General features: G+C 47.7%; 2 protein-coding genes and 2 non-coding genes across 10 annotated transcripts; 3 read left to right on the top strand and 1 right to left on the bottom strand.

Annotated features, from left to right (window-relative positions):
• The first annotated feature begins 3,292 nt into the window (after positions 1-3,292).
• Positions 3,293-3,381, top strand: Trnay-gua. Its single transcript is given in 2 exon segments — positions 3,293-3,329; positions 3,346-3,381. It is a non-coding gene; the product is annotated as a tRNA-Tyr (tRNA).
• A 329-nt stretch (positions 3,382-3,710) lies between these two features.
• Positions 3,711-3,783, top strand: Trnaa-agc. Its single transcript has one exon. It is a non-coding gene; the product is annotated as a tRNA-Ala (tRNA).
• Positions 3,784-3,820: 37 nt separating this feature from the next.
• LOC121432910 (cytosolic carboxypeptidase-like protein 5) lies at positions 3,821-22,366 on the top strand. 7 transcript variants are annotated; one of them, XR_005972250.1, is made up of 16 exons: positions 3,936-4,289; positions 5,340-5,597; positions 5,796-5,967; positions 6,240-6,403; positions 7,102-7,279; positions 7,696-7,874; positions 8,275-8,698; positions 9,113-9,282; positions 9,600-9,735; positions 10,222-10,430; positions 11,052-11,266; positions 18,951-19,106; positions 20,494-20,606; positions 20,894-20,940; positions 21,342-21,475; positions 22,003-22,366. XR_005972250.1 is itself a non-coding variant. In XM_041631095.1 (15 exons), the coding sequence occupies exons 2-15, from the start codon at positions 5,386-5,388 to the stop codon at positions 22,007-22,009; spliced, it is 2,634 nt and encodes an 877-aa protein (XP_041487029.1). In that variant the 5' UTR covers positions 3,821-3,910; positions 5,340-5,385; the 3' UTR covers positions 22,010-22,366. The 7 variants fall into 7 exon arrangements, 4 of the variants coding, with proteins under 4 accessions (XP_041487029.1, XP_041487030.1, XP_041487027.1 ...); XR_005972249.1 differs by lacking the exon at positions 22,003-22,366 and adding an exon at positions 21,838-21,973; XM_041631095.1 differs by lacking the exons at positions 3,936-4,289; positions 20,894-20,940 and adding an exon at positions 3,821-3,910 and having other exon boundaries at positions 21,838-22,366.
• Positions 22,221-23,333, bottom strand: LOC121432912 (dolichyl-diphosphooligosaccharide--protein glycosyltransferase subunit 4). The gene is made up of 3 exons (XM_041631097.1): positions 23,328-23,333; positions 23,064-23,201; positions 22,221-22,469 (listed from the first exon to the last, which is right to left on the bottom strand). The coding sequence occupies exon 2, from the start codon at positions 23,198-23,200 to the stop codon at positions 23,087-23,089; it is 114 nt and encodes a 37-aa protein (XP_041487031.1). The 5' UTR covers position 23,201; positions 23,328-23,333; the 3' UTR covers positions 22,221-22,469; positions 23,064-23,086.
• Between the last annotated feature and the right edge of the window lie 1,206 nt (positions 23,334-24,539).

Below are 24,539 nucleotides of genomic sequence, written 5' to 3'. Positions count from 1 at the left end.
TCATTTGAGCATTGTTCAGTTTCCATGTGCTTGTGGATTTTCTGAAATTAGTATTTGTTATTGAATTCTAACTTTAAGTCATGATGATTCGGTAAGACACAGGATTATTCCAATTTTTTTTTTTTTTTTTTTTTGTATCTGTTGAGATTTGCTTTGTTACTGAGTATGTGGTCGATTTTGGTGAAGGTTCCATGAGGTGCTGAGAAGAAGGTATATTCTTTTGTGTTTGGGTGAAATGTCCTATAGTCCTATAGATGTCTGCTAAGACCATTTGAGGCATGACATCTGTTAGTTTCCTCATTTCTCTGTTGTTTCTGTGCGGCAGACCTGCCCAGTGGTGTGAGTGGGGTGTTGAAGTCTCCCACTGTTAAATATATGGGGCTTGATATGTGCTTTGGGCTTTAGTAGTGTTTCTTTTATGAACGAGGGTGCCCTTGTATTGGGGACATAGATGTTCGTTATTGAGACTTCATCTTGATGGATTTTTCCTGTGATGAATATGAAATGAACTTCTACATTTCTTTTGGCTAATTTTAGATTGAAGTCGATTTTGTTAACTATTAGGATAGCTACACCAGCTTGTTTCTTAAGTCCATTTGATTGGAAAATCTTTCCCCTATCCTTTACCCTGAGGTAATGTCTTCTTTGTAGTTGAGGTGTGTTTTGTGTATGCAGCAGCAGAATGGATTCTGTTTTCATATCCAGTCTGTTAGCCTGTGTCTTTTTATGGGTGAATTGAGTCCATTGACATTAAGGGTTATTAATGACCAGTGATTGTTTATTTATGTAATTTTTTTTTTTTGGTACTGGTGTTATTGTGTGTGCATTTCCCTTCTTTGGGATTTGCTGGTGTGGGAATATCTATTTCCTGTGTTTTTGTGGATGTAGTTTTGGGTTTGAGTTTTCCTTCTAGTACTTTCTGTAGGGTTGGATTTGTGGATAGGTATTGATTTAATCTGGTTTTGTCATAGAATATCTTGTTTTCTCCATCTATATTGATTGAAACTTTAGCTGGATAAGTCTCTTATGTGTCTACATGATGCCTGTTCAGGACCTTCTGGCTTTCATTGTTTCCCTTGAGAAGTTGGGTCTAATTCTGATAGGGCTGCCTTTATACATTGTGTGACCTCTTTCCTTTGCAGCTCTTAGCATTTTTCTTTATTCTGTATGTCTAGTGTTTTGATTATTATGTGTTGAGGGAACTGCTGTTGCTGCACTGCTGAGGCTTCCCAGGGCCTGGTGACCCGACCACCAATGCTGCTGAGACGGCCTGGCTCTGCAGTAGGTCTGTTCTTGAGCATATCCTGGTATTCACGTGGAGGTCAGAGGACAACTAGGAAGAGTTGGTTCTCTCGTCCTCCATGAGGGTCCAGGGAATCAAACTCGGGTCCCTCTGGCTTGGCAGAAAATGTCTTTACTGCTAAGCCATCTTAATGGCGCTGAAGGATTCTTTAATACTTAAACCAGTGAATGCCATGATAGAATTTTGTATATTCTAGAAATATACTTGGCAACTTTTATCAAAAGGTAGAAGTCTCACATTGTCTGGCCAAACAAGTACGCTCCTAAAAGTTTTCTAGATGAGTAAGTAGAAATATGGGCAAAGATTTCTAAGGATGTGCACCTTGGGCATGGAGGTGTTATGCCCAGATTGCAGGTCTCGGGGACCAGCTTCGACAAAAATACCACTTGCCAGGGACATGGGGATCAGAAATATACGTAAAAAGTATGAAGACGCAAAAATAATAAAACAGAAACCACAGAATAGTAGCGGGAGGGTGTTCCAGAGAATGCTGGAATCGCCTGCGTTTAATTTCCAATTATTTAAAATACCCCGACCCCAAAAGGTAGGAGTAAGATTTTTAAAAACTGCAATAACATGATACAAGGAAATGAACAGAGGCGGGTGTGGTGTTGCACGCTTTTATCTCAGCATTCTGGATGCAGAGGCATGTGAAGCTCTTCGAGTTCGAAGCCAGATAGACCCCAGACTTAAGCCCGAACACCTAAAAAAACGGAACAAAACAAAAACACCAAAAAACAAACCTCCAATAGAGCGGTGACATTTGTACAGACAGCGTCGTCATTGCACTAAAAGTCCTTAAACCACTCTGATCTAAGCAGTGTTGGGCCTGGTTAGCACTCGCGTAGAAGACCCCTTTGGGAATACTTTGTGCTGTAGGTTTGAGAAACAAATAGATAAGTATGTTTTGTGAATCTCACATTTTAAAGGCGTCGGAATTAAATATAGCAAGGGAGGAAGGAGAGGGGGCGGGAATAATGGGGACAGGAATAATGGAGGAGGAAAGAGAAATATGAATTACTTAAAAATGTTAAACGTGTGCCCTGAAAACTCTCCACAGCTGACGTCCAGGCACGGTGGGAGCATTCCCCCGCCACCAGCAGAATGAAATCAAACAAGATTTCAAACTATCATTCCACCTAGCTGGACGTTTCAGAACTGGAACTGGAGGCCAGGTCTCTGGACACACCCATTCCGCCAGACAGAGCCGGCTGCGCGGAGGACCAGGGGGTTGAATCTGTTCCTTAAAAATAAATAAATGAATGAATGAATGAATGAATAAATAAATAAATAAATAAATAAACAAACAATCTCGTAGCTTTCAGTGAGCCAACAGTGACCTGGCCCTGTGAGGAAGAGCAACAAATACTTGAGCTCACGTAAGGAGCAGGGTCGGGGTAGACACAAGGTTGACCCATCCAGAGGACACCCTTGATTACAGGGAAGGAGTCCAGGTGGGGCGGAAATCCTTCCCAGATCTCGAAAATCAGTGAACTTGTTTAACAAGCGCAGGGCACTGCAGATCGGGCAGTTCGGGAGACTGCACCCAGCCGGCCCAGGGTACTCGGCATCAGGAATCCGCGTCCCCCGCCAAATCCTAGGGTCTGGGACACAAGGATCGCTCATCTCCCGCGGCTCGGCGTTTCCTTCTGGAGAGGGCCTGAGTGAGTGTCTTTCGCACCATAAGGAGCATGCTTTTTACTTGCACCGCGCCAAAAACCAAACGAAACCCGGATCTGAAGCAGCAAACACGATTCGCAGTCCCCAAACTCCAGGAGTGGTGTCTGCGTAGCGGGAGGAACGCCTGCTCAGTTCGGCCCTGAGCCGGCTCGCAGCTCGCTCCCGCCGCACGGTACAAACCGGAGAGCCTGCTCTTTCGTCTTTCCTTCCGGCTCCGGCTCCCCCAAGACTGCTGAGAAACAGGCCAGAACTCAGAAAAATTCCCGGTAAGCATTAGAAGGAAAATGGCAAGTTCCGGGAGCAGCGGAGCCTTCGATAGCTCAGTTGGTAGAGCGGAGGACTGTAGTGGATAAGCTCTAGCAATCCTTAGGTCGCTGGTTCGATTCCGGCTCGAAGGACTTCGTACATTGTTTTTAGCTTCATCCTATCTCAATTACTCGCGGAGTAAAAGCTATAATTTGGTTATAGGCAATGTGTTTGCTTGACGACTGTTGACCTGGGGTGCGGCACGTAGGCAGTTTAGTAGTCGAAGTACAATGCATTTTGTTCGAGCAATGGGTGTAAAGATGATTACTGCAAGAAAAGTCCTTATTGCTTTTGTGTTTATTACATGGCTCGGTTTCAAAACCTTGCTGAGAGTTCCAACATAATTTATGTTAGAAATTTTCCGTTCAATGGGCCCCCGGCAAACCTTATAAAGGCAATAAGAAGGCAAGATCCAGCAGATGGGGGATTAGCTCAAATGGTAGAGCGCTCGCTTAGCATGCGAGAGGTAGCGGGATCGATGCCCGCATCCTCCACTTGCCTTTTGCGATCAAATACTAGACAGGTCAACACTGGCAGGTTCCTGGACAACTTGTTGTTCGCCTTTTGCTAGACAGTAGAGTAAGCAAGGATCCGCTTCCCACGGCGTCTTCTTGTCCGCAGGTGAGTCTTCCTGTTGCCCGCGCCCCGGCTTTGTCTTTCCCGCCTCGGGGTGGCGGGCCGTTAACCGCCTCCAGAGAAGACGCTGCCTGAGCGGCGGATGGCGCTGGCCCGCGGGAAGCCCCCAAACGGCCCCCTCACAGGTACCTGCCAACGTGCACGGAACCCTGCGCGCCGGCCAATGGCAGCACGCTTTACTGGGCGGGTAGCCAGCTGCAACTGCGGCCAATAGGCAAGAGACTTCTTGTTTCCTGGCAGAGCGGGGTCCCGGCACCGCGGCTCTCTGGTTTTGTGTGGGTCCTGGGTGGAGGGCCCGGGTGCCGGGGCCCGAGGTGCCGCCTCGCTAGCGGGACAGGGAGCGGGAGCAGCGGCCCGGAGAGAGGTGAGGGGCTCTGCGCGGACTGCGGCCCCGCGGCCGGCCCCGCCCCCTTCTTCAGCCCGCTCCGCCCGAGCCCCTGTCGAATGCCACCCCGCCCCCCCGGCCTGGCGCGGTCAGCCGACCCCGCCTCTGGCTGACCACCTCCGAGCCCGTGGCCTCACCTCTGACCCCTAGGACCAGCCTTCCCATCCTCCAGTGTCTCTGTCTCGACCCCTCCCACGCCTCCAAACCCTTCCCTGCCCTGGACCAGCCAGTCAGTGCGAGGGTCCTCGCGAATCAAGGAGCTGCTTGCTGCTTCCAAGCGCGATTCTACTGGCCCAGCCTTCCTAGGGGTGCTTAGGACACCCGTTACCCACATCTTCGAGGGTAGCTTTTGCACAGGCTCCAGTGTCTACAGGGCGGGAGGATGGAAACAGACCCTAATTGGAACTGAGGTTCAGGGCAGGTGAGCAAGTGGCTTTGGCCAGGCACAGGCCATGTTTTTCTAGTTTTCATAATAGGCATAGTATAGAAAGGGGGTGGCAACAACAGAAACGGCTCTTCAAGGTCTCATAGAAACAACAGCATGATTCTAGTCAGTGCTTGTGAAGACAAAGGGGTAAAGAAAGGAAGCCACCATTTACACTTAGAAATTTGGTTCTTTCTGCTCTGGGCCGCACAGTACAAAGTCAATCTAGGAAATGTTAAAATGGCCCCTCCCTCATAGAGTCGGTGGCAGCCATCTGACGTCCAGTCTCTGCTCTTTAGGTTTCTGAGAAGCATGAGAGTCTAGAGTTTGCCAACTCAGCCAAAGAAGCCATTGAGCATTTGATTTGGCAGCAGCTGTGTGTAGTTAAATGGGGTCTTTCAGGTTACTCATAACCCTTGGGTGTCCAGGGACAGAGTTCTGCTTTCTCTTGATCTTGCTGGAAAGCTACTTCCATGTTTTCTAAGAAAGGGAGTATTTTGCTTCACAGAATACTAAAAGCATTTCTCATTTATCCAAAGATACCCAAAAACATTGTTGCATTTTTCTCTCCAGCCTGCCTACAAACCCTTTCGTTTTTCCCCCAGCTCTCAGGGCCTGTGTGGGGCAAGAGGATGCTTTCCCAGCCCCACCATGGAGCTGCGCTGTGGGGGATTGCTGTTCAGTTCTCGCTTTGATTCAGGGAACCTAGCCCATGTGGAAAAGGTGGAAACGGTTTCTAGCGATGGGGAAGGAGTAGGAGGGGGGGCTTCAGCCCCCACTAGTAGCACTGCTTCCCCTGACTACGAGTTCAACGTGTGGACCCGGCCGGACTGTGCTGAAACAGAATTTGAGAACGGGAACAGGTATGAGAAGTGAGAGGGTGGGCGGGAATGTTCAAGTGCCCGGATGCAGACTGTAGTCAGTCCTTTGACTTATAGACCGTACAGTGTCTCGTTTCCAACCCCTCCCGTCCTCTCTGCAGTTTTGACTTGACACCCATTCCCCACACATTCTCTCTCTAGCCCTCCCACGTCTGACAGCTGGTCTCTCTTGGTTCTCAGGTCATGGTTCTACTTCAGTGTCCGGGGAGGAACTCCAGGGAAACTTATCAAGATCAACATTATGAACATGAACAAGCAAAGCAAGCTATATTCTCAGGGCATGGCCCCCTTTGTGCGCACGCTGCCTTCCCGGCCACGCTGGGAACGCATTAGAGACCGGCCCACCTTTGAGGTAAGTTCTTCATTGGGGGAAAGACCAAGTGCTAGTACAGGAAACAAGTTCCTGAGAGAGAGTACGAGGCAGGTAGCACCCCTGAGTTTAGTATCTTCTTTCTTCCACCCCTAGTTGGGGTCCAGGATGAGCCCCTACTTCAGCAAGCCTGAAGAAGCTGGCTTTCATATGGAAAGTATCAGAGGGAGGGGAGTTGGTAAAGGTGTTCCTAACAGGAGGAGCTCAGTTCTGACAGATGAACATTCCCCTCCTCTTCCTCCTCTGCTCCCCAGATGACAGAGACACAGTTTGTGCTATCCTTTGTTCACCGTTTCGTAGAGGGCCGGGGAGCCACCACCTTCTTCGCTTTCTGCTACCCCTTCTCCTACAGCGACTGCCAGGATTTGCTAAGCCAGCTAGACCAGCGCTTTCCAGAGAATCACTCTACCCGTAGCAGGTACTAACCAACCCTTACCCCTGCCACACTGCCTTAGATCCTGTAGTACCTCTACTGCTTCTGGCATTTGTCCTAAGAACTCTTAGCCAGAACTTCATCAGTCTTTTCCCTGTGTGAATGTGGCATTTTGAAAAAGGTGTTCCTTTACAACCACGATCAGCATACCACCACCTACACTCCTTCTCCCACGTGCCCAGTTCATGTCCTGTTCGGTTCTCACGAGTTATCTAGAATTTGGCCAGTACTGTGACTGCCCAGCACGTCTTCTTCAGCTGCCTCCAATGACAACTCTGTATACGCAAATCTATCCTAAAGCCCCACAGACTAGGAAATCAAACAGAAAGTTCACCCTGAATAAAAGGGGTGGAGGAACGACAGCAAGATGGCTCAGTGAGTAAAGAAGGGTGCTTGCTGCCAAGCCTGATGATAGGAATTCGTCCCCAGAACTGACATGATAGGAGAGAACCAACTTGTGCAAACTACTCCAACAGGCTCGTGTGCACGTGCGCACTCCCATTTCAGTCCTGTATTCTGCATCTGGCAGTACAGGCCCACAAACATCCTTAGACTCACCAGTTGACGGGACTAAGAGGTCCCAGAGGTTATGGGGAGGGACCAGATAACACAAGTCCCGAGCTGGTGACGCTGCTCTTTCCAGGACCTCAGGGACTTATGACTAATGATTTTATCCCCCATAGTCCTCTGGATAGCATTTATTACCATCGGGAGCTTCTCTGCTATTCTCTGGATGGACTTCGGGTAGATCTACTAACAGTCACTTCCTGCCATGGGCTTCGAGAAGATCGGGAGCCCCGTCTAGAGCAGCTATTCCCTGATCTTAGCACTCCCCGACCCTTCCGTTTCACAGGCAAAAGGGTGAGTGGGGAGAACATAGGAGCAGTCCTCTTGGGTGGAGAAGACGGCTCAGTGTTTAAGAGCACCTAATACTCTTACACAGGATCCTTGTTTGGTTCCCATCACCCACGCTGTCTGTGGTTGCCTTTAACTCCTGCTCCAGGAGGTATAACAACTTCCACACTTCACAGGCACTTGTAGACAGACACACAGACATACACATAAATAAAACAAAACAGTACTCTCGCCTTATTCTAGCTCCAGCCACTGTGGATAATTTAAAGCTTTACCTCTACGCATTCTGGACCCAGCTTAGCTTGTAGCCCAGGGCAGAGGGCTGCAGTGCTGTACCTCTGGCAGACAGCCACTCCTGCCCACACACGTCAGAGTGGAACTGCAGCACTACTGACCTTCGTCTGCTTTCTTCTCCACCTCAGATATTCTTCTTAAGCAGCAGGGTACACCCTGGAGAGACTCCATCTAGCTTTGTCTTCAATGGCTTTTTGGACTTCATCCTTCGACCTGATGACCCCCGGGCGCAAACCCTACGTCGACTCTTTGTCTTTAAGTTGATTCCTATGTTAAACCCTGATGGTGTGGTTCGGGGCCACTACCGGTAAGTAGCCTAAACCTTTTTGGATTTCCTCAGTTTCTCTTATGTCCCACGTCTCTGTAACAGATAGATAGCCTTCTGACTTGTCTGTATTTCTAGTCCTCTTGTACCCTAACAAGGACGAGTCCTTTTAATGTTCCAGTGAGCTGAAAAGGGATGGCATCTCCATACACTCCTGGGCTGAAGCAAAAGTAGGCTAGGTGAAGACTACTTGGGTAGAGGGAACTGTCCTTGGATTTCTATAGTAGGAGGACAACAAGTCAAGGAAGGGTCATGTCCTCCTTTCTTTCCCAGCATAATTTAAGCCGTGCACTCGACAAGTCTTCCAGCCTCCTTGTCACCTACTCTAGTGTCTCTTGCTGGCCCAGACACCTAGACCCTGTTCAGTCCTGTCTTCCTACAGCACGGACTCCCGTGGGGTGAATCTCAACCGTCAGTACCTGAAGCCTGACGCCATCCTGCACCCAGCCATCTATGGCGCGAAAGCTGTCCTCCTCTACCATCACGTGCACTCCCGGCTCAACACCAGGAGTCCCTGTGCCCCGCAGCCCAGTCTGCATCTCCCGCCGGAGACTCCTCTCGCTGACCTTGGACAGCCACCTGATGGGGAAAGCCCTGAGGCCTGGGCCGAGACAGAGCCAGCAGCAGAAGCGAAGACTGACACTGTGTGGGTTCCGCCACAACAGTCTCCTGAACTGGAAGAGCCAGCCCCTGACACCATCCCCCCAAAAGAGAGTGGTGTTGCTTACTATGTGGACTTGCATGGACATGCTTCCAAAAGGGGCTGCTTCATGTATGGAAACAGCTTTAGTGATGAGAGCACCCAGGTAGGACTCTAGGTACTGTGTAGCAGTCGGGAGATGAGGGTTAGGTTACAGGCAAGGTGGGAAGGTGGCCTTCTGGAGAAGCAAGCAGGAAGGCCTGTGCACACTCCCTCTGCACAAGCTTCAAAGGACAAAGAGATGGCACTAGCACCTTACAGCTTAGCCACTGAGTGAAGAACAAGCTACCGGCACCCCAGTTCTATAGAGCTTGAGAACCAGAGCAGGAAAATGTAGCGGGAAATCTAAGAGCTTAAAAGAAATAATATTCAGCAGTGAGACTTTCAAGAAACATTGATTACTGCTGATGGCTATAATGGTATATCCTACATAGTCACATGACTGTCTACCTTATTTTTCTTGCCCCTATCCCTTTTTTCTGTATTGTCTTCTGAGTTGCCTTTTCCTCCCCCCAAACAGGTGGAAAACATGCTATATCCAAAGCTCATCTCCTTGAATTCAGCCCACTTTGACTTCCAGGGCTGCAATTTCTCAGAAAAGAACATGTATGCCCGAGACCGTAGAGATGGCCAGTCCAAAGAGGGAAGCGGTCGTGTTGCAATCTACAAAGCCTCAGGGATAATACACAGGTTGGGAGGAAACTGGCATAGTTGAGAAAATAATTTATTTAAAGAAAAAAAATACTTATTCCTAGGTGTTTGAGGGGCTGGAACCATCCAAGTCTTAAAAAAGAGAGTCTCAATTAGCACAGTTGGCATTAATCACGAAGTCTTATTTTTGGAGGACTTTCTGGGCACACGGTCAGTAGTTAGTTGGGAATTATTAGCACTTTCTCTTGGTCTACTTGTTTCCAAGTGATCACCTTCTTAAGCCATCTCACTGCCCCTCACTGTTCTGTCCCAGCACCTGTTCAGACAGGACACTCACAAAGGTCTCTGTGTCTTAGCTACACACTTGAATGCAACTACAACACTGGACGCTCAGTAAACAGCATCCCTGCTGCCTGCCATGACAATGGGCGCGCCAGCCCCCCTCCACCGCCAGCTTTCCCCTCCAGATACACTGTGGAACTATTTGAGCAGGTATGAATCCATAGACTAAGTGGGGAAGTGGGAACAGTTGATGCTCTGCAGAGTTGTGTGATTTTCTTCAGTTAACTGTCATGGTAATGGCAAAAACATAGGCATGATTTCTGACCCCCAACCAGACATTACCCTGGGACAGCTAACTAAATCACCTGGCCTGAGCTGATATTCCTCATGGATTCATTCACTCCTAGGCTCAAAAGCACCCATTATTATAGTCTTGGAATGTCTGTTTCTAGGCATGTAAGAGAAATAAAACTTGAGGTTGTAAAAGATACAAACTCATAGTGTCAACCAAAAGCACACCAGTCCCTGCTCAGAACAGCAAGCTGTAAACAGACTTGAGATAAAGAACCTGGGCACAAAATTCAGGGTACTCACTGTTACGTCTAGCCTCCTCTTGCCTGTTGTGCTGTGTACCGCTCCCCCAAACAGCAGCTAGATTAAGAGGACAAAGATACTAAACCACACAACTCCCCACAGGTGGGACGAGCTATGGCCATCGCAGCTCTGGATATGGCAGAATGTAACCCCTGGCCCCGAATTGTGCTCTCGGAACACAACAGCCTCACTAATCTGCGGGCCTGGATGCTAAAGCACGTGCGCAACAGCAGAGGTCTGACCAGCACTGTGAGCGTGAGCGTGGGCGTGAGCAAGAAGAGAGGAGCTCGAACTCCACCCAAAAGTAACAAGTAAGACCAGCAGCAGCATGGCGAGTGCAGGGGTGCTGTGTTCTGGGTAAATGAAGACTGGTGGGCCGGGCAGTGGGGGCACACACTTTTAATACTGGCACTCAGGAGGCAGAGGCAGGTAGATCTCTGTGAGTTCAAGGCCATCCTGGTCTATAAGAGCTAGTGCCAGCCAAGACAGGCTCCAAAGCTACAGAGAAACCCTGTCTCACAAAACCAAGAAAAAAAGAAAGAAAAAAACTGGTGAGATTACTTCAGTTTTTGAGAATGGGAGCCTAGTCCCTTTCACCTAGAGCTATATCTAAGGGAGCTGAAAATCAGGCCAAGGGACTCTTAGATCCAGAGCAGTGTGGCCAGAATGTGGCAGGTCTGATCCCAAAGGTAAATGACTTAAGTGAAGAGGGTTCTGGAGCCAGCACCACGGCTACTTAGGATGACCGCCAAGATTAGGGGGTATGCCCCAAGTTAGATGCTCCATCCATGGATATGTATTCCCTCCTTTCTTCCTGGCAATGGATTTTTATGCCCTTTAACTCCGGAAGTGAATTTTAATTGCTACATCCTAAGGAAGCCTTAGGACACTTCTTCCCAGGTACAGGGTAACTGGTATCTGCTTCTTTGCAGTGGATTGCCCATTTCCTGCTCTGAAAACACCTTGAGCCGGACTCGAAGTTTTAGCACTGGCACAAGTGGTGGTGGTAGCAGCAGCAGCCAACAAAATTCTCCACAGATGAAGAACTCTCCCAGCTTTCCTTTTCATGGCAGTCGGCCTGCAGGGCTGCCAGGCCTGGGCTCTAGCACCCAAAAGGTCAGCCATCGGGTGCTGGGCCCTGTCAGAGGTAAGCCAGTCTGGGAGCCCCTGCAGCAGGTGTTCGGTTGTTTGGGGCATTGCTGGGGGAAAAGAGCTTGAAGACGTGCAAGGGGTAAATCAATAAAACTAGTCTGTAGCAGAAGAATCCACAGTCTCTCCTGCGACCTTGTTGTTCCCTACGGCTTGACTTCAGAACAATACTGTGTATGGCCGGCCACAGGAAGAAGTCCTGGGGATTGTAGCTTCAGCACATGCTAGGAGCCAGGGACACTTCCAAGGACAAAACACTAGCTAAAGCAGTGCCAAACACAGACATGGAACTTCCATATCAAGGACAATGTAGCAGTGTCTTCGTGTTGGCAGTAGGAGGAAATTCAAACTGTAGCACTGTCCATGGCCTCTGTGGGCTGAAACTTCCTGGCTTCACGGCTACTCAGATAGTAATATCAAGATTCCATTCTTCCAAGGAAAAACTGAAGCAGCTTGTCTCACAGACTTATAAACCAGCAGTCTATCCTCATCAGTGTGCACAGCGGCACAACTAGGCAATAGTAAGTTTTAGATCTCACTTGTCGAGATTCTGGGTAGGAAGTTTATGACCAAATCATGGGTTTGAAGGGATGGGGATGGGGGCAGGGAACAAAAGCTGGCAGGAAGCTGGATTGTGATTGGGGAAGAGAATTTTATAGTATTAATTCTAGAAATAGACACCACAAATCAGTACTGTTGTCTTGTGGGCTATAGAAATTTGTCAAAACATGGAGACTTGTAAGCTGGAACTAAGAGCTGTTATTTTGTGAGCATGTTTCTACTGTTAAGTTTACGCCCTCCTTTTGGAATGCCCTGATATGCACTGGTTAGTGTCTGTAAATCTGATTGCTAGTTAGAGAAGCTGCAGAGGAAGCTCAGCTTGAGCTAATTAGAATGTTCTTATTTCTGATACAAAACTTGGTTCTGTTTATATTCCAACCCCGTTGACAGTCTAACTCATAGCACTATGCTTTAACATATTAGTAACAGTAATGCTTCATATTAGATAGCATTTGATAAAGAATAAGACAGTATCATAAATAGCTTCATTTCATCCAAGCAGGTCCTGTGGGATGCAGAGTGCACCCATTTTTCTGATGAGACTTAGACTGCTTTAGGAAGGGCTTGTCCAGCTAGGTGTGGTGGCACAGACCCGTAACACTGGCTTGGTAGGCTGAAGCAAAATGACAATTGAAGGCCAACCTGGGCTCCCTAATGATTCTTCTCCCAGGGGTGAAGTGGTGAAGAGTGGCTTATTCCTTAAGTGGCAATTATTCCAGTTTGTCTTCTAGGTTTTTAGTATATCTAGTCTCCCATAGCCAAATCTGGATGAAGTTTTGTTTTTTGTCAGCCTTTCCTAGATCATAGCTCATTGTTTTATCAGCATTATAAATTTTCCTTCCTTGACCACAAAGGGCCTTTTCTATATCACTTGCATGAGGATTCAAGGCAGGGTTTTTTTTGTTTTTTGGGTTTTTGTTTGTTTTTTGTTTTTTTGAGGCTGGGTTTTGTTCTGTAGCCTAGATTGGCTTAGGATCCTCTTGCTTCAATTTAACAAATGCTGGGTTATAGGCAGGCTATCATTCCCAGTTTGTAATCAGTATTTTAGTGACACCCTCCAGTCCCACTTCCTGATGCAGAATTTTTCTGAACTCCTTGATGTGAGGGCCTAGTATTCTTTCTCTTGTTGCTTCCCCAGAGAACTAACAGAAAACATGCAGCCTGAGCACCAAGTAGTTCTTGCTTGATTGACGAGAAGCTTCACAGAGGAAACAAGACAGTAAATACACAGTAAAAATACATGCACATTATAAACATTCAGAGCATTTGGGGGGCTACTGTGGTAGGTCATGAGTAATGAAGCAAAGAATGTTCAGTTGAGAAACGGCTTTAAAAAACAAATAATATGTGGCTTGACAAAAACATTCCAGAAATGAGAAATGACAGCCATGATCAGAAACACATCTCCTGGGTGGACAAAAGCGTGTATACTTAGCAGACATACAAGGGCTACACCCTTCACCACAAAATCTGGTGAAGAAACATGGGAAGTAGAAGTGTTTTGAAAACAAGGATGTTTAAAATAAGGCATATGGTAACAACGATATGCTTCTAAGAAAAATAGGAACAAAATACTGCACTGCACGCCTGAAAGGGAGAGGGGAGACTGGCTTGCAGGCATTTATTTACACATGCGCTACTAGAGCCTGGACCAAGGCCTGCAACAGAGACGCCTAAGCATTAGAACAGAAGCGGCAAGATTCAGTAATGGTAAAAGACAGGTGAGCTAGGAACCTTCACAGTTATGTGCAGAGGAAAGTTATGGTGACACTCAGACACTTTGGGGAAAACCATGAAAAACTATTTTAGACACGCCTATATTCCTTAGGTTATCTGTGGAGATGCCCTGTAGGCAAGTGGAGGGTTGGAGAACTAAGTCACCACGTCGAAGTGCCAGTATGCTAAGTGAGAAGGCATGCTTGCGTTCTTAGGTGAACGAGCTTGGAACAGAAAGAGCTGGCTAGAGAAGAGATGCCCCCAAGACTTGCATAAATACTTGTAAAAGCAGAGAACTATGGCTTTGAAGTCAAGGGTCAAGATAAAAGTTACTATCAAAATAGTGTAGGGAGTTAAAAGTTAAAAAGTAGGAATCTTAAAAGTGTTCTGCTGGGCATTTGCTGGCATTGTTCTTTGAAGGCCCTCAGGAAGGGAGGCTGGTTCTGATTTTAGATAGGGCTGCAATGCAGACTAACATCTGGACATGGCATTTTCAATCAACTCTTGAGAAAACTTACTTGTCTAGGGTGATCTGTCCTGAAATGTTACAGTGTGACATTTGTTTTCACGTCTCTGGCTCTCTGGCCTCTACCACTGCAAGCTATATGCTTTGTTTATTTGCATTTATTTATTGCGTGTGAGTGTATGTTGTCTATGGGCAAGGGCACATGCCACGGCCCCCAGTGGCGGTGAGAGAACAACTGATGGGAGTTCTCCTTCCCTCCCTACCATGTGGGTCTTGGACACTGAACTCGGCCATCCTGGCTTGCCTGATGTTTTCAAAGCTAGAAAAAAAAACATAACCTCCCAGAACACAGAAATTTTAACTGTAAATGAGCTATACTTTCCCAAAATTTGAACTGTGGTTTGATAATTTTGTTGATTTGTGAATTTATAAAATTTCTATGTCAAATGTGGCGGTACATGCCTGTAATCCCAGCACTTGGAAGATAAAGAAAAGGTCACCCCTTCGCTACAGAATGAGTTTAAGGCTCTACCCACCCACTCCCCATAAAAAAAAAAATCAATTACTGTATTACCATATTTAACTATACATTTTATTGACTAGAACAAACATGATATTGGGGGTTCCAGGGAGTTTTCTCAGGGTAAAGATCTGGGCAGCTCAGCCAGCAGCTTAAGGCAGACAGGGAACTGGTCTGAAAGGCTCCATTTCAAGCTGGGAGATGGTGATATAGAAGGCCCATGAAGGCCAACTTCAGACAGGAAAGATAAGAATCACAGGAGGCCAAATAGTTCTGAGTCGGTCTTAATTCCCGTGCCTGACCTTGGGGCCAGAATCTACCTGACTCCCAGCTACAAACCGTGCTCCTCCTACCTTCCCAGACCTGTAGCACAGCTATAATCTACCATCTCACAGACACCAACAAGCCTATCTGTAGCTGCCGTGACTGTAGGGAAAGAGGGCACTGGAGAGCAATAGAGTGAAGTGAGAAAAGGCAAAGGCATGCAAGAAACTGCAAAAGTTGCCAGGCAGTGATGGCACACTCCCAGAACTTGGGAGGCAGAGGCAGGCGGATCTCTGTGAGTTAGAGGCCAGCCTGGTTTACAGAGCAATTTTCAAGACAGGCTCCAAAACTACAAAAAAGAAAAAGAAAAAAGAAAGAAAAGAAAATAAAGAAAAGAAAAAACTGCAAGAGCTAAAGGGGCCAGGGTAACATTATACAGAGGCAGGTGATGCACCCAGGACACAAAATTCCATAATCATGCAGTTGCCCCTTTCAGTTTTGCATCCAAGGTTTCTCACTTGCATGATTCTAGTCTTGCCCCTTCAGCCTGTCTATCCAGCCAAATGTTGTGAAAGGTGAGGCAGAAGCCTTTAACTGTCGCCCTCTCACCAGCACCTCTCATCCGACTCCCAGTTCTGTCACTTGAACCTGCTATTACTAGAACTCTTGCCTTGGCTCAGCTAACAGGCAACTTTTGGTAGAGTAGCTAATGGCGAGCTCTCAGTGGCAGTCAGTTCCTCTGGGGTGAGTCAATAGGACTTGCTGTCTCTATCACCATTGCCACTTTGACCAGTATCAGGAAATCTACCAACAATAGGACCTAGCACTATGCCTAGCACTTCAGTATTTAGCAAATGCTTACTATGTGATGAAGGAAAAGTTTAGCTGAGAGTTAAATTAATGCTTAATCTAATCTTTCTAATTTTCATAGGGTTGTAAGAACCAGCTGTGTTAGCATTCCAAAGATTCAATAATATCTAGGGTACTACATTGAGAGATGTCCCAAAGATGTTTGGAGAGATGATGTAGACTCTAGGTATAGAGCAACAGACTTAATATTTCCAACTATGACACCTTAAGAATGTGCATCCTAACTCATTCCACAACTGGCTCAACTTAGCATGGCTGCCCTATCCTGCCAGTCCCAGCTTGTTACCATAAAATACCGTTTTACCACTGTGGAAGCAGAGCCGATCACAGTAGTCTGCAATCGGCATTACACTGTTGACTGTAACTCAAAACTAAATTCAGAATTGGGGCTCCTTTTATCCTCTTAACAGAAATAGGGTAAGACCTGGATTAAGAGGAGTCAAAAGTCAAAGCACAAAGTGAGCTAGAACCGGGTGATGGTTCATGCCTTTAATCCCAGTACTTAGGAGACAGAGGCAGGCGAATCTGAGTTCAAGGCCAGCCTGGTCTACAGAGTTCCAGGACAGCCAGGGCTGTTAAAGAGAGACCTGTCTCAAAATACCCTCTCCCCTTTCAAAGTGAGCCAGCTGTGTTTCCATTGACAAATTACAGGAAGGTGTTAAGGCAGTCTTTAAATAATTTATTGAAATACTTGTCTTTAATACTTTATATTTTCCAGACTCACCAGACCTTGCCTTTTTTTTCCAAAACCTGATTAGGGATAAGACTCCTGAACTTTAAGCCTTGCTTTCCTTCTCAGGTTCTAGTCTCCCATTTTGTGTTGCCTTTTTTTTTCAATCTTTTTATCTGATTTGCTTCATTATTTCCAGAGTGACACTCAGCACTCTATTACTAGAACCTACCTGTGCTGTGTCCCAAAGGTTTGTCTTTTTTTTTTTTTTTTTTTGGTTTTTCAAGACAGGGTTTCTCTGTAGTTTTGGGGCTTGCCCTGGAACTAACTCTTGTAGACCAGGCTGGCCTTGAACTCAAAGAGATTCACCTGCCTCTGCCTCCCAAGTGCTGGGATTAAAGGCGTGCGCCACCACCGCCCGGCTTTGTCTTTTTTTTTTTTTTTTTTTTTTTTAATGTGATAGAAGTTCATATAGTCCAGGTTGGGTTCAAACTCACTTTGTAGACAACTGGCCTCCTGCCTCCACTCGAGTGCTGGGATTATAGGTGTGTGTTCCCATACTCTTAACCACTTTCTTGCTTCTTCATTACTTGAGGGTAAGATGAAGGATCGTGCTGTCACAGGATTTTAGCTTGCCTGTATGTAGACATGATTTCTGATCCACACACCCCATTATTTCTGCCTACTGTGCTGAGGAACATGCCTTCATTTGTATGACAAGGTCTCACTGTATAATCCTGGCTTGTCTAAAACTTGCCGTGTAGATAAGGCTGGCTTCAAACTTGAGAGCTCTGCCCACCTATGGGGTTGAAGGTACACAATCTGCCCTAAAAGACAATTTCAGTACTCACATTTTCAATCCAAACCACCAGATCTATACACTTGAGTACCACAAGTCACTGAGGGTGACTAATGTTACAGGCTGATGTGGCCACAAGTCTCTCCGACTCCTGTTCTTACCAGCATTTCTGCTCTCACTAGCCCCCTAAGGTCTGGTTGTTTTGTACTCTTACAAATCTAATTTAGAAAAAAAAAATCTAATTTAGACTTTAATTGCTATCCAGTGTAGGGACACATAGCAAGAAGGGCTCCATCCTAAGATCGATCAAAACAGTCTTTGAAACAGGGCCTCATTATGAAGCGCATGCTGGCCTGGAACTTGTAGTCCCCCTGCCTGCCACAACCTTCTGCATGCTGGGATTACAGGCTTGCACTGGCACAGCCTGCTAAAACCCAGTACAGACACCTCATACCTGTACTTTTATTAAAAGACACCTAGAATACTGACACCAGTGTTTTGTTTCTATGACAATTCAAGAGCACCTGGCACCTGCTAAAAAGCTACTGAACCTGTACTGTAAGTCCCCTGTCCCATTCATCTACCATCTGTCTCTGGTGCCACACCCTTCAGAACCTGTAGTAGCCAAGTTCAGGCCAAAGGAGTATGTCGGAGTACTACCCCTAGAAGTTAAGTATGCCCATAAACTTTAAAAGGTGACTGATCTATAAACAACTATACTAGCCATGTGAAAAAGGGAACTAATTTTGCCTGTAAATGGCCAAGGGAACATTTACAGGGAGCTGACATTTGAGATGGAACATGGAAGAGACTCAAGGTACTGCCTAAAGAAAAACAGAAATTTCAAAGGAACCACACAGCTAGTAGCAACCATGGCTGAGGTATGAGCGATGAAGCTAGCATCCTAATGATAGGCAGCCAAGAAACATAGCACAGGACCCTGAATATAAGGGTTTAGAATGGACTTTATCTTTAAAAGACCTTCAGAATTTAGCTACATGTAGTGGTGTGGTGAATGCATACAGTCCAAGCGTTTGGCAGGGTGTGGCAAGACCAAAAGTTCAGGTCTAGCTTAGGTTATACAGTGAAGACAGTCTGGGCTACACAGTGAGGATCTGTCTGCAGATAAACTGTTTCTCCCTTACCCAAGCCTCAGTGAATAATAATTAAAAAAAAAAGTTTCTATTTTAGGATAACTTGGTGGCACCTATGTAAAAGTATGATTTTTTTTTTTAAATCAAACCAAGGGAGAGGATGGAGAGTGAAAATATCCATTTATACCCTGGCAATTGCATGAATAAGATGCAAGTGTCGAACCATCAGGATTTGACTAAACAAATGGAAATGCAAGGGAGAAAATGAAGTGAAAAATGAAGTGAGCTTCCTAGCAGACAGCAAAGGAGTGGGGAAAAGGCAGTAGGATTTGGTTTGGCAATCGGAGACTTAGGGAGAAAAGGGCCTTAGAGATTACAGGACTTAAGAGGAAGGCCAGATGGCTGGAACATTGGTCCTCAGTGAGAAAAGGAGCAGTTAGAGGTGAGGGAAAAGTCTAGTAAGGCCATGTTCTAGAAGCTGTAACTTTTAACCACAACAAACTGGTAGGATGAGAGCTGGCTGAGATTTAGATGGCTGGAGTCAATAGTAGATGTCTTTCATCTCAGTTGCTCCAGAACAGGGCAGGTGACTGCTTTGTTGACAAACTTGAAAACAGGCATCTTCTGACCATGCCTGGCCAGGGGAAGTCAGCAAAGTCAGTGAAGCCCATCATACGTGTCTCACTTATTTTATCTTTACCTACTGTGCCCTTTCCACTCAGAGACCCGATGCCCAGACAGAAGACGGCGGCAGCAGCCACTGAACCATCGTCCTGCCACAAGCAGCCTGGCCCCATCCCCAACTCTTGCTAGTTCTGCTCCAGCCTCCTCACGAAATCTGGGCTCCTGTCTACTGCCCAATTCACTCAGCTTATCAGGTCTGTACCCACTGCCCCTGAAATCCGAGTTGCCCAGCTTCTTGTCTTCTGTACCACCCAGGGCTTAGACAGGCTACCAACTTAAGCTTCAAGAAGAAACCCTTCAGCCGTACTGCTACTTAACCTAACTTCCTTTCTTGACCTGATGTATACAGGCCACTTCAGAGCAGGTGTGAGTTATTCTCCTGGTACCTCACACTCCTAACACACGTGCCTTTGTATGGGAGGGTGGAATTCAATGAAATGAATTTGTAAAATAAAGTAATAGTTAACATTTATTGAACGTTCACTCTGTGCAGGAACTGCTCTATACTATCTAGTCCTCACTTATAGCTCAAGAATGTGAGGACTTTCTACCTGCAAAGTGCTACTTAATCAAGTTCCCTAACTCCAAGAGCTAGGAGTGGGGATAAAATTGGAACATTTGAAACAACACAAGCTTTTCACCTATGGTTATAAATGGCATCCTATACTCTAACTAAACTTAAAGGCACCACTTCTATTTTAAGTTAGAGACCCAGAGGTATAAGGAAATAAATGGGATTATTTTCTTTTTCTTTTGAAACAGGGTCTCTCTTTGTAGTCCTGGCTGTCCTGGAACTCTTTGTAGACCAGGCTGGCCCCAAACCCATAGAGATCTACCTGACTGCCCTGAGTGCTAGAATTAAAGATCAACAATTAATTATAAGAAACAATCCATGCCTAGCAGGATTGTTTCCTATGATTGAGTCCAACATATACTGTACCAACCTATCAATTTCTAATCAAGTTAGTCCTCAGTCCAGTTGTTGCACATAATGGACTCCCCCACTCCCCCTTACAAGGTCTATGTAGCCCGCTGTCCTGGAACTCATATAGACCAGTTGGTCTTCCAGTTCTGCCTCTGGAATGCTGGGATTAGAGGCATGACCACTATGCCCAGATGGACTTTTTTCCGAAATACCTAAACATCTGATTGGAGTGGGCTCTAAGGTTTACAAATTGAGTCATTAAACTTGAAAGTTTAATTTTAACTCAAAGTGGCAGCTTCACTTCTTGGGTCAGATTAGAACCCCTCAGAAGCAATTCTGCCACCCAGAGAACATATGACAACATCCAAGGAGGTTCTAGCTATTACAGTAGGGAAGGATCTAGGGAGGAAACAGCACACACAATTTGAGGTAGGGATGTTGGTAAACATCGTACTATGCACAAAATCACTGCAACAACAAATGATTGTACCGCTAATTCAATGATGCTGAGTGAAGGGCCGCTGGTATATAGCTCAGTGGTTAGGGATCCTAGGTTTAATCCCCAGCACCATAAACAAAACAAGGTCAAGAAACTGATGTAAATGAAGTTACCTTCTCTTCTAGTCCTGCCTTGATCAGTTTCCTCTGTTCTCTAGGGAGCAGCTGCTCATTCTCGTCTTCAGGGGACAAGTCAGAGGCTGTCATGGTGATTGGGAAAAGTCTGCTAGGGGCTGGTGCTCGGATCCCCTGCATTAGGACTCGTTTGCAGGTAAAATTTGGGGGGGGGGGGGTCTTTCCTTGTCCTTAGCATTAGCAGAGCCCAGGAAGATACTATTCTCCTGAGCACTGGGAGGGAAATGCTGAGTCCTGCTTCACAGCCTCTGTCACCAGCCTATCAGAGCTGCATGGTACCTGAGTGTTAACCTACCCACTCCCAATCAGCCAGGTATCTCGCTCTTCTCAGACTCCATTGTCCCTGCCAGATGCGCCCCAACCGCAGCCTGCTAGTTTTGGCTTTCCCTACCCGTCCTTAGCGTCTCCTCTCTTTCTGACCAGACCTGCCCGAGGAGAGTTTCCGCCAGGAGGGGTCCCGGATTCCCCAGGTAACACATCTGGTTACTGCTCCTAGTAACAGCCCTACCATCACCTCCAACTTAGACAAGCTCCTCTGGATGGGTGAAGTTTAAGCTGCTCTGGCAGGGGCGGAAGCACAGAAAGCTGAGGGAGGTCTGCCAGTCCTCTACCATCTTTATTTATACAGCTTCTCAACTCAGCCATGGAGGTGAAATGCTGGACCCTTTGTCACCCTTAGATAAGTAAGACCTGGCATGTTGTCATAAGCTGAATCTGAAAGTTCTTTAGCTGCCACCCCGCCTCATCCTCTCAGCTAGGAACAGTGCTCAGGACTCCTGTGCTAGATTCTTATGCACGGAAACTCTAGAAGCAGAAAAGCCTCACGGGAGAAAAAAAAAAAAAAACTCTTAGACTACCCCTGTCCACACAGGCTAGGCCCAGGTTGGGCCGGAGCTCACCGCCGACTCGCAGAGGGATGAGAGGCTCTTCAAGCCCCACATCCCCTATCCCCCAGACCAGAGAGAGCAGTGAGCTGGAGCCGGGACCCCGCTCTGCTACACCAGGGTGAGCACCGGAGTCCAGTCCTTCATCCTTCATTTCTACTATTCCTTCACCCCATTTCCACATTCAGGATAATTTTCTCCTTTTCTCATTGATCCCAAAGACTAAATGCACTTTCATTATTAATTTAGTTCCTGATTTTTATTCCACCATGGCCTGTCTTCACACCACAGCGTAACTTGTAGTTAGGCCCTTAAGGCCCAGGCACTAGCTAGCTAGTTCTAATAGCAGACTTCTGTGCAGTGGTGAATCTGCCTAGTCCTACCCACCTTCACATTTCCCTCCTCACCTCCCAGCCCCTGGCTAAAAGACCAGAAATGGGGCTGTTTCCACAACCCTGATTTCCTCTCTCTTCTCTGTTGCAGGCTGCCTCAGGCTGGCCCCCCACGGCCCCACTCTGCCCCTGCCTTTTCTCCTATTTCCTGTACTCTATCTGACTCCCCAACCCGGATTTGTTACAGCAGGGGGCCCCTGAACCAGTGTGAGGTTTGTTTCGTCCCTAAATCTCCATCACTCACTATTTCTCCCAGGGTCTGACCATGCCTTTACCTCCATGCCCAGGACATAGACCTAAGGTGAGGGAACACAGTGAACGATATGTTAGTACCGTCTTCCAGCTGCTGGTATCATGTGACAACATAGCTCCTTGGGATACCACGCGTCCGAGGCCTTGCAGAACATCAACTTGAGACAGAACAAAACAGGGACCTGCCACCCCTTCCCTCCCTCCACAGCACAAGATTTTGGGACCACAAAAAATATATATCTATATTTTTGTATTGGGGGGAGGGAATAGAAAAGAAAGCAGCCCCTATACTGGGCCCTATTCAGTGGCAGCTTCTTGTTCCATAGAGTTAAGGAAGACTTTGAGGAAATAAAAGTTGTTTGGAAAAATCCAGGTGTAGTTGCTTTGTATGCTGTGATGGGTAGGAGGGATGCAGTGAAGTGTGAAGGCCCCGCACACCCTCCATCTTGCCTCAGACTATGTCCTGGAACCCTAGAAAAAAGGGGAAAGACCCGAAGTAAGGAAAACGCTTTCTTTCCCTGCAAGGGATCTTTCAGGAGCCCACCCCCATCTAGCCCGGTTTCCCTTACATTCTCAAACACACTTGGTTCCCAGACTCTGCCCCGTCCCTTTTGACCTCTGGTTTGTGTTTGTAGATAACCCATAAAAACAAGGTCCCCGGTTTCAGAACAGGGAAGTCTACATCTTTCACTACCATGCTCCTCCCCCAACCCTGCCTCAGGCTCCGTGGGAAAGTGAGTCTTGGGGCCTGATCCCACACTTGGGTGGCACAGTTACGGCCTTTGTATTGGTGTCAACGACTATTGTAAATTGGCACTTTATCAACTGGGGACCTCAAAACTGGAGCCTGAGTAGGATCCGGAAACCCACCCTCATTGTAGTAGGAAGCCGTTTAGGGGAAGAAGCAGTGTTTCAAGGCAGTGTACAGAGTGCAAACAAAGGGGCCCGGTTCTGGATTAAGCTTGGCTAGACTCGTTCTGACTTCAAGTTCCTAAGCCTGCAGGCTCTGGCGCGGCCTCACCACTCAGCTCTCTGGGGCCTGGGCGCTACTGCCCGGACCGTTACCTGGGGCGGAGAAAGCGCTACTTTCATTCCTGCTTCTTGGGATTGTTGACTGCCACGTAGTGATAGAGAACCACAAGCAAGAAAAGCGACACGCCCAACATGTTGGCGAAGATGGCGAGCTGCACGTCCGTGATCATCCTGCGGACAAGGGGAGGGACTGAGCCTCGGGTCGCGCTCTCCTTGCCCTTAGCAAACCCGGTCCTCGCCACCGCGGTCCAGCTTCCGCCGGGCTCGCGTATGAGACGGCGCCTGCGAGGTTCTCACCTGACCAGCTCCACTCGGCTCCGATGCTACCGCTCGCTGTACAGCTCGAGGTAGGAGACCTGAGCCGGAACTTCGTAGCGCTAGTCCGGGGAACGGCAAGGAACTTCCTGCTTCTCTACCCCGCCGACTCGTCTGCTCCGGCGGCGCGCGCACACAGAGAGGGCCTTGGGCGGAACTTCGAGGATGCCGCCCAGCTGCGGGGGGCGGGGCGGGACTGGGATTTCCGCAGCTGGCAGCAGCTGGCGAGGCGGGAGCCGCGGTTAGCTAGCGCTGCGGTGGTGGCAGCCTCCCTGGAGCCGAGGAGTGGGCTAGAGCGAGGGCGCGGCGGGCGGGGGGCCGGGCCTGACCCGCAGACTCCGACCCACTTTCCTGCATGCTGCCACCCTTCGCTTCCCTACCCGACCCAGCCAGGTGCTTCCTTTGGGTCCTCCCCTCCCGGTCCCCTCCCAGGCTCGCCGGCGGTGGGGATGGATAGATAGATGCAGAATGGATAGGATCGAGGATGCTGGTGCTCTCACGGGTGCCAATCTTTCTGAATCCACCTCCTACCAAACAGGCGGATCATTAACTACTTGACCAGTGCCGGTCTCAGGCCGGCTCTCCGCCTCCATCCCACTCCTGGAGGTGGGCGTCGTAATTAGGGCGGACCCTTTCATAATCAAAAACCAAACGTGGGACCTCGGCCAAGTGGGAAATCACCCCCCGGATGTGAAGGAGGGGGTAGGAAAGGAAGGGCTGGGACAAGCCAGAGGGGTCGTGGATTTGTGGTGAAAAAGCTGCAGTAGACATCCAGACAAACGAGGGTCACTGGTGAGGGGGAACAGCACCCTGAATCTCTACAGCCCTCTATTCAGCTAGAAAAGGGTTTCCCCTTTCTTGCTTTCTCTCGGCTTCACCATAAAAGGGAATGATGTGGAGCCAGACAGGGCCGGGGGCTGGACTGTTACTCTGGAGCTGTCAGGGGTAATGGAAGCCAGTTGCTTTGCGGTAGAGGGGGGCCGGGGCTCGGGGGAGGCCTCTGCTTCTCTGAGCCAAAGAAAACTGTACGGGAGCTGCTATAGGACTGAAACAGCTGGGACAGGGGACCAGATTGCCTCCGGTGTGCACAGTGAGCTGGATTTGCACTATTCCAATGTTGCTTTCTCTGGTCTCAGACCACCAGCAGTTTGTGTCCAGTTTGCTCCTAAACTCAATACTTGCCGTCAGTAGTTA

Source organism: Microtus oregoni, unplaced genomic scaffold (assembly GCF_018167655.1).
Source record: "Microtus oregoni isolate MIOR12 unplaced genomic scaffold, Mior012 000036F_ref0000092, whole genome shotgun sequence".
NCBI lineage: Eukaryota > Metazoa > Chordata > Mammalia > Rodentia > Cricetidae > Microtus > Microtus oregoni.
This window is presented reverse-complemented; position numbering and strand designations above follow the sequence as displayed.

Excerpts from the sequence above, each read along its gene's own strand:
- LOC121432912 (XM_041631097.1), bottom strand. The coding sequence starts at position 23,200 with ATGATCACGGACGTGCAGCTCGCCATCTTCGCCAACATGTTGGGCGTG.
- LOC121432910 (XM_041631095.1), top strand. The coding sequence starts at position 5,386 with ATGGAGCTGCGCTGTGGGGGATTGCTGTTCAGTTCTCGCTTTGATTCA. Across the intron at positions 5,598-5,795 it reads GAATTTGAGAACGGGAACAG|GTCATGGTTCTACTTCAGTG; the intron begins GTATGAGAAGTG and ends CTTGGTTCTCAG. Across the intron at positions 9,283-9,599 it reads GCCTCAGGGATAATACACAG|CTACACACTTGAATGCAACT; the intron begins GTTGGGAGGAAA and ends TCTGTGTCTTAG.